The sequence below is a fragment of the Haliotis asinina genome, chromosome 5 (genome assembly GCF_037392515.1).
Source record: "Haliotis asinina isolate JCU_RB_2024 chromosome 5, JCU_Hal_asi_v2, whole genome shotgun sequence".
Classification (NCBI taxonomy): Eukaryota; Metazoa; Mollusca; class Gastropoda; order Lepetellida; family Haliotidae; genus Haliotis; species Haliotis asinina.
The window spans coordinates 22,327,560-22,336,850 of NC_090284.1; the positions used below are offsets into that span (position 1 = coordinate 22,327,560).

Below are 9,291 nucleotides of genomic sequence, written 5' to 3' on the forward strand. Positions count from 1 at the left end.
TCATGTTCATTATTTATTCATATGTATAAATAGCGATCTGTTTCATAACATACAAACCTCAGCCAAGGGCTAACGATCCCATTTATTATGTACTTTTGTAAACTACATTACCTTAAAATTATTATTCAGATCATAATCATTTAATTCAGTATTTATGCTTTGATTCATTGGATCAGTTAGTTTTGTAATAATGTTTGCTTTTTGTTTAATGATTTTAACTTTTTGAGTCACTGAACTGTCTATAGATATGCTGAGAAATCCATGGAGGTCATGGCACATGAACATTCTAATGAGACCGTTAGTCTCGCATTTCTGTTCGGAGGCATTTTTTGTGATGAGATAAAAAATTCTGAATCAAGTTGGCAAAGAAATTCAGCCAAATTTGTTTATGAAAGTAGACAGCTGTTTTCAACAGTTGTTTACTTCTAATTTTCAAATCAGTCTTGATACAAAAAACAGTTTTAAAGAGTTGCCTCATTCTTTCACGTCATGTAATTCAGGGAGACGGGATTAGCCCTGTGGTTCAAGTGTTTGCTTACCTTGGACCCAGTCCGGTTCAGTTCCAACATTTGTTAGAACTCTAGGTGTCATAGTCTCCTACTGAAGATATGGAGATGTCATTTCCAGAATATTCTGATATTAACTTATGGATGGCATAATGGTGCAAATTTCAGTCTTTTCTAGAAGTTTGTAATTCTCTTGCACCAGGAATAAGAATTCTGTATGCGGGTTGAGCTTTGTTTTGTGAAACATTGTCCAAATCATTGAAATCGGGGCATCCTTATTTGTTACATGGTTTGTTCACCTCAAGAGGGCACAGATGGACAAGTTATCGGAGTTGCAAGGAATTCTCTATGCAGTTGCATCACTTTGATGAAACTGTGCAAATTTGTCCAGTATCAGGTTAGATCAGATGAAATGGTAGCATGAATTGTGGTGTCTGTTAAGCTTTAGTTCCATGCACAGTTCGCATTTAGTGCATTTGTTCACATTTTGACATGCTTCAGTGGCAATTCATACCTAAAATATGTGCTTGCTTTCTTGCATTTTATCATAACTTTATCTTGTGCTGTGAGTAGGCAGGTATGAGAAGGCAAATTATACATAGTGCTACTTACATCCTTTCTACTTATCTTACTCTGCATCTACTGATACACTTGTTCAGGTCCCAGTTTGAGGTTAATCTCCTTTGTCTCCCATTTACACAAAATTTGTTGATAAGAATGTTTTATTTTCATAAATATATCTTTGTATAAAACAGAATGAATGTTTCTTGTTTGCTTTGTCAATAGTGGTGCTATACTTCCTAAAACAAATATATCAGTCGAAAGAAGATACACACGATTCTTTCAAATTACTGTATTTGGTTATGCCATGGTATGCTGGGTTGACTATAGTAAGCTTCACCTTTACATTCTTTTTAGTGAGTGAGTTTAGTTTAGTTTCATGCCGTACTCAGCAATATTCCAGCTGTATGGTGGCAGTCAGTAAATGATTGTATCTGGACCAGACAATCCAGTGATAAACAACATAAGCATCAATTTACATAATTGGAATACAAACAATGACATGTGTCAACCATGTCAGCAAGTCTGACCACTCGATCCAATGTCGTCCCTTACACCAATCTTGGGCAACTGAAGACCGGTTCTAACAAGGATCTTCATGGCTGTTTTCTTTTGAGTATTATATATCGATAATAGGGAGCAAGAGAAATGGTTGCAACTGTCATTTATTTTTAGTTGTGACTTAAGTCACAAATTAAGGCCTTGTGATTGTAACTGTTGTTGAGTTTCTGCTTGGTGTTCATTAAGAAATATTTGTTCTGTAATGCAGTGAAGTTATAAGAGGTGTTGTTTTTGTCATTTATTGAGAAATGTGTTATATACAGGTTGATAGCCATTTTCAGTGAATGTGTTCAAAATGTGCATAATTCAAGCCATCATTTGCTGTTATATGTTGTTATTGTCATGGAAACGGTGATGTAATGGCCTTTACTTCCTGGTTCAAGGTGTGGTATTGCTGAAACAATCACTACGCCAATATTTCAATTTTCTGACTTATTTTGGGGGTAAATCTTCATTATTTGTTGTTTGTTAGTTAATCTTCATCCATCACAACCTTCATTTTCTGCGGTTATTTGTATGTGTATTTTTTGCTCAAGTTTGTGTTTATTTTAGTAACGTTTGATGCAAGTTTTACAAGGTTAGATGAAGTCAGTGACACACACATATTGGTGCATATCCTGTTTTCGCATACACACACACAAATTGTGAGGTCTTACAGGACAATATTATTGCTTAATTATTGGTTGAATGCTGCAAGCATTCTGTTAAGCTACAATCAGCTGCTATTGCTGTGGCCTGTCTAATGGCTGTGTCATACATGATTCTGAAATTGTGTCTCCTGAATCCCTGTATCAAAATTTTCTTTGTTGGAAACTGTTTTTGTTTGCTTTTTTTCTTTATCAAGGTGCTCAATATGTCAATCTTTCATTCCTGGCACTGTTACATATTAACTTTGTTGAGATTTGAAATATGTGTCATGTGATTATGAAAATCCTTCCTCCTTCGTGTAGCAGGAACATGTGATGCAGAGATATGTACATTGATTTGTCCAGGTTTCACAATGTTTGACAACACAGCAATGCACTTCACTTCAGTATATAATGATATTTGCTTTAGTATTTACTCCCATTTTGATGCAATGCTTGCCACATCAGGTACCCTCAATAAACTATATTCACAAGGAACTGATTTGCAGCGTTGTTGCTCTCGAACATGTGGGATTACTTTGTTTGTTGTAAATGTCTTTCTTGCCTGTGAATGAGTGAGTGAATGAGTTTAGCTTTATGCTGCACCTGGCAGTATTCCAGCTATGTGGTCTTTAAATAATTGTGTCTGGACAAGACAATGTGACGATCAACAACATAAGCATTGATCTACACAATTGGGATACATTGACATGTCAACAAGTCCGTGAACCTCACTACCCAATCCTGTTAGTTACCTTTTATAAGCTTTGGTCACCTAACATTAATTCAATCTTCACAGGTCTTGAATCCATCAAGCCTATGATTGTATGAGGAGAATACATGGCAACTCTACCAGACATTCTAGTGACTGATATTATGAACACCTACCCACATTATAAAGAAACCCAAACACAGTGGAATGCCAGTACTTGTAAAATAGCTCACAATAAGTCAATATAAACAACTTTGAAACATTGGGTCCCGATGATACTTTCAGATTACTGCAAATAATATGCTATGCCACTAACTATAGTAATACATTTATCCTTAGCTTCTGTATAGCAAGGAAGGAAGGAGTGAGTGAGTGAGTTAAGTTTTACGCCACAATATCCCAGCTATATGACGCAGTCTATAAACAATCAAGTTTGGACCAGACAATCCAGTGATCAACAGCATAAGCATCGATCTGCGCGATTAGGAACTGAATCAGCGAGTCTGACCACCTGATCCTGTTAGTCGCCTCTCGTGACAAGTTTGGTTGCCCTCTATGGCAAGCATGGCTTGCTGAAGGCCTATTCTACCCTGGACCTGTATAAAGGGGAACTTGATGACAGAGTTCTTAACTATAAAGACTGTAGTCTAAACTAAGATGAAGTATTTCTTGAAGCAAAAAAAGGCATCTAAGTCCTCTCGGTTTTCAGTTTATCCATACCACCACCACAGCTACACTGTCTCAGACCTCTTGAAATGCATGTTCTATATACTACCCCCATGGCTTAAGGGAGGGGATTATATCCACTGGACTGGAATAAACACAAATCATGACATAATAATAAAACACAAACTGGCATGTCTAAGAGTGAAGATAAAACACACCCTAGAACTGATCCTTGAGCAACTCCAGACAAGATCAGAAGAACTTGCAGCCACTGTGTCCAGATATGTACATTATGATTTTCTTCAAATATTGGTTATTTCAATCCAATTCTGCATCATTATCCACTGGGATAACAAGCCAGAGGCAAATGAAATCCGGTTTCAAAGAATACATGTTGTATAAGCATGATAACAACAAAACACGTAATTGACATATCAATTATTTTACTTGATAAAATTCATTTCTGAATCTTAGTACATCAGCAACATTGACTCAATCAATACTTTAGTATCATAATGAGATGTATCCATACCCTAACAAAAGTTACAGAAAATGGGCTCATAAAATGTATTGAAGTTGCTTTGAAATTTATTCCAAGGTTTCCATCAACTCGGCTGTTGAATCTGTATCTTGTATTGATTCAAGACACATGAAACCAATATGGACAACTATTTTGAAAGTATGGTCCCTCAATAAATGTGAAAAATGTCGTTAACATCCCTTGATGATAGCATATTCATCACAGATATGCCACAGTTCAATATGGTAATGTATGTTGACATCAACAGGAAGTTGCACATAGGTCTGTTAACAGACACAAAACTACATGCGTTAAACTTGCGTTTTCATTTGACATATGAAAACAAAAGCAGAGATGATGGCTGAATTCCTTGTCCAGCCCTGGGAGCCACAGAAAACAATGAAACTCAGACTTTGAACCAGTAATGAAACCTCTGCAAACATCCATCACCCCATTAACCAACTAGCCAGTGCCATTTCAACATCCCTGTACATAACAGACATGTTACAGAGGACTGGTTCCTTCCCTCAAACATGAGCATTCCCAAATATCTGCCTGTCAAACAATCATATCCAACATCCAATTAAAATATTTATCTGTTGTTAAATCCCCCACCCCTTCCTCCCCTAAATCCACCTCCACCCCGACCCCTAAATCCTCCGCCCCCTCTGAACCCCCCACCTCCACGTCCTCCCCCGCCTCGTCCCCCACCCCCTCGACCACCACGGAAACCTCCACCTCGACCACCTGCAACAAATAAACAATCATATAGATATGTGTATGAAACATCAATGAATTGATGTTTCTTTCTCATTCCAAAGAGGTGGTTTGTGAGTTGACATCCACATAACTATCCCTGTTAATGGTCACATGCAACAAAAAAATCAAACATAACTAAAACACAGTTATTACTTGCTCATGATATATACAATGCACTGGAGATAGTGAAAAAACAAATAAACAAAATTACAATAATATAATCGCAAATCAAAAATGCAATATGATGTACTTGGGTTTACCTCCCTCAAGGGCCGAGGGCCGGTGCGTGTGCACTCATGTGTAACAACACGTCATTGGCCACAGGTCCATTTGCTGATATGCGTAGCCTGCTCATTGTTTATGACTTGTAAGCCTGATAGATGTTAATTTCAAAATGCAGATGGTCAGTAATTGATTTTGTCATCAGCAGACATATAGGTGTCAATAAACCAGACATTGTGTTTTCTCTATGACAGTCTGCTTATCATTATCACAATTCTTTTTTTGTAATGAGTAGATTATTTACTTGTTTAAGTACACACCCAAGATTAGACTACTGCTTACGTCCCGGCAGGCATACTCTTTCAAGCTCTGCGAACTCCACTGTACATGTGTTATGTTTTAGCATAAAGAAACAGTGTAGACTAATGCTTCATCTCTGAACATCTTAAATCTTGACAAAAAACTAAATATTTCCTTTGAAAGAGAAGGGAAACCTAGGAGAGGTTAGGGGTTCAGAACTGGAGGAAATCTACTCTTGCTTCATTTAGGGCTTTAGCATTTCAGAAAGGGTGGGTGGAAGAGAAAATGTTGTTAAGGGGATGCAAGATATGGATACTCTGCGGTTGTGTAGCAGTGCTAATCCCACAAACTTGGCTACATTGCTCAACGTCTTGATGACACACGTCCTTGAATCACAAGTAAAGTGTGATACTAAGGGAGATAACTCATCCAGCATACCTCGCCCTCCTCCTCTACCACCACGATCTTTTCCTGCCCCTCTTTGTCCCGCTGGTCGGGGAAGGAAACGCTGGAGAGGTAAGAGTTTAGCAGGATCTATAAACACCTGAAATTCAAACAGATCTGCTGTCTTAATTCTGGAAAAAAACATATGATTTTTCATTTGCAGTCTACACAGTGATTATGATTTTACTGTGTAGTTATAGAGAACAAATAAGTTCAAGGATGGGTGCTACAAATTATTCATGCTTGGAGAATCAAACTGACATAAGACACACAATGAATAGGAAAATGAATGTGATGGAAAAAGAGGCAAAACTGTATACAAATTATCAAAACTTTAGCTTCTCTTTACATAGTGATGTATCATTTATCAAAATTTTCTTAAAATGAAAACTAAGAACCTGCATACCTTGATCAAACAGATAAGCTTACCTTTGTTGCTTTCGAAAATGAGCTTGCCTTCATGTCACTGGACAGTTTAACAGAGAAATACTGTCAAAGTTAAGGAACGAATAAGTGAGTTGTGTTTTATGCCACATTAAGAAATATTCCAGCAATATCATAACAAGATACACCAGAAATGGGCTGTCAAACACTGTACTCGTGCGGGGGAATAGAAGGGCCTTCAGCATGACAAGTAATAGATTTAACCACTGGACTACCCCACTGCCTAACAAAATTTAGGATGAAACTAAACAGTTTGTGTAGACAATTTGCATCTGATTTTGGTTTAGGGCTTTACATTATTCTCTTTTCTGCCACTTGCCCTAAATATACTTTTCAGGACTAGCAGAAATTAGTAAGCTTTCGCAAGATGCTTACATGTAACAAATGAGAGGTATTTTCAACCATAATTGAAATTGATCCTCAGCATTCCGTGAGTGAGTGAGTGAGTCCAGTTTTACGTCGGACTTAGCAATATTCCAGCTATATGGCGACGGTCTGTAAATAATCGAGTCTGGACCAGACAATCCAGTGATCAACAACATGAGCATCGATCTGCGCAATGGGGAACCGATGACATGTGCCAACCAAGTCAGTAAGCCTGACCACCCGATCCCGTTAGTCGCCTCTTATGACAAGCATAGTCACCTTTTATGGCAAGCATGGGTTGCTGAAGGCCTATTGTACCCCGGGACCTTCACGGGTCCTCAGCATTCCGTTGCATGCATGGCAGTGGCATGATGCTTGTTTGGAAACAAGACACAGGCAACATCACATGCCATACAGTTTCATAGATTTCGGGTTTCAAAATGGCTGAGTGAAATTAGGGCTTGGGCAAAGATGAGTAACAGTACAATATTACATGTCTATCACTAATTGCTTTAGATCTGAATTCACTAAGTTTGTCAAACACAGGAAACAAAAACAAGCTGGAAGCTGCCAGTCAATTTGTCAGCAGTGGTTGGCGCCAATGAATCTTCTAAGCTAAGCAATTGGACCAATGCAAACCCTGACCATCACAAAGGTTCTGCAACGTGAGTAAGAATGTGTTTTTTTAGACCTCTTTTAGAAGTATTCAAGAAATATCAACACTGGGTGTGCAAAAAATGGGTTTCACAAATTTTCCTCATTTGGGGAATTTAAACTGGGTTTTCAGCATTATAAGTGAACGCTACAATCACTTGGCTACCCCATCACCCTCGGTTCAAACGAGGAGGAGTTCCATAAGTAGTACAATGTCTCTACAACATTAAAACCTGTCATACTAAATCAGAAAAATAACTTTCAGTAAACATTAAAGAAAATCTCTGCACACATAACTCACACAAGACTTTCATGAATAATCAACCAAACATGAAACCATTCACTTTATCTATGTAAATCTGTATAGGTCCCACAGTAAATCAGTTCACCACTTTCACTTTGTTTCCAAGCAAACACCTTGTTCATTACTACTGGATATCTTAACACACTTCAAAATTCAAATCCTTAATCTTAATACCTTTAACATTTGAAAGGATACAAAGTCTTTAATGGAACCAAATATTTCATCAACTTTTCCAACTTGTTGCTTATTTTCCAAGTAGATTGGGGCATTGAAGTAAGGGATCTTCTCATTGGTTCCCTTGCAAACAAGATCATCTTCACAGGGATGGGTGAAGACACCCATTTCTGCAACACAGAAATGGTCACGAAATCACATACCACAATACTCATAATATTTAGGACATTTCAGAGACAATCATCTGGCTAACTATACATTGTGTAGCATCACTGATTATCCTGTGTTTTGTTATCCACATTCTATCATAATAAATATTCTGGGTGCAAGTGTTTGTGTACTGTAAACTTGTCAACACCCACGATCATCAATATTCTATGTATATGATGCAACATAGAATGCAACAGACAATTTGGAACTGACAATTTAGTGAGTCATACTGTGAGCAGTAATGTCTTTCTTTCGGTCAGGCATCAACCACTGCTCAGAGACTGTACACTTTCTCTTTTGACAACTTGGTGATCTTGACCTGAATTGTCCCTCTGGATTCTTTTTCTAAAATGTCAGCAAGGTTTCAGTTGGACAGTGAGTAAAACAAGCTGCTGAAAAACATCAACTTACCCATAACCTCTTCAGGTGGGCCATAATCTTGCCAGCCACCACCTCCACCACCACGTCCACCTCGACCTGAAAACAAAAATGTGATAAACATTATGCAGACTTTATGTTTCTTTCAAAAACAGTGGTCCTTTATTCCACTACTAACTGGAGACAAGAGATGTGTTGACCATGTTAAAGTAAAACCTTTCTGAAGCCAATATCTGAACGTACAGTTGACGTGACTATGTTTACAGACGTCTAGTATTTGTTCAAAGACTTACCCCCTCTACCCCTGAAACCTCCCCCTCCTCCTCTTCCTCGAAAGCCTCCTCCCCTGTCACCGCCACCACGGTAGCCGCCACCACGGTAGCCACCTCCTCGACCTCCCCCTCTTCCACCACCAGGGAAGCCCATGTTTCACAGATTAGATCTACCTGAAACAAATTGAAAAAAGAGTATGAACATGATGAAAGAACATCACTGGATGTTTGTTTTATTTTCTTGACTATTTATGGTAGGATTATGAAACAAAGCAAATTGAAGATTTGAACCACAGAACTCCTTAGCCATTTCGAACGAAGAAGTGCCTAGCAAATGCTATGTATACCACGTAACGTCTCTGGACTAAAATTAGTGAAAGAGAAAAATTTGTAAACGATCAAGCCGTCCTGTGCCCCTAAGTATCAAATAACTACCACATGGAACATATGTATGATACCGGTTCAACGTTCTATTTCTTGCCTCCTTCTTGCTCATTACAAAAGAAATAAAACTGAAAATGTACGTTATGTGTGCTTTAATATCCATACTCACTGTAAAGTTGTTTTGTTTTCGCACGTGGTTCGAGCTTACATGGTGCGCAGGACTCGCCC

At 38.2% G+C, this 9,291-nt stretch overlaps 1 protein-coding gene across 1 annotated transcript; it reads right to left on the minus strand.

Annotated features, from left to right (window-relative positions):
* Positions 1-4,058: 4,058 nt before the first annotated feature.
* LOC137283703 (H/ACA ribonucleoprotein complex subunit 1-like) lies at positions 4,059-9,286 on the minus strand. The gene is made up of 7 exons (XM_067815366.1): positions 9,233-9,286; positions 8,701-8,853; positions 8,441-8,506; positions 7,841-7,989; positions 6,307-6,366; positions 5,872-5,977; positions 4,059-4,899 (listed from the first exon to the last, which is right to left on the minus strand). Exons 2-7 carry the CDS (start codon positions 8,831-8,833, stop codon positions 4,745-4,747), a joined length of 669 nt encoding a protein of 222 aa, XP_067671467.1. The 5' UTR covers positions 8,834-8,853; positions 9,233-9,286; the 3' UTR covers positions 4,059-4,744.
* Positions 9,287-9,291: the final 5 nt, after the last annotated feature.

Excerpts from the sequence above, each read along its gene's own strand:
- LOC137283703 (XM_067815366.1), bottom strand. The coding sequence starts at position 8,833 with ATGGGCTTCCCTGGTGGTGGAAGAGGGGGAGGTCGAGGAGGTGGCTAC. Across the intron at positions 6,367-7,840 it reads TTGGTTCCATTAAAGACTTT|TATTTCTCTGTTAAACTGTC; the intron begins GTATCCTTTCAA and ends TAACTTTGACAG. Across the intron at positions 5,978-6,306 it reads CATTTTCGAAAGCAACAAAG|GTGTTTATAGATCCTGCTAA; the intron begins GTAAGCTTATCT and ends TTTGAATTTCAG.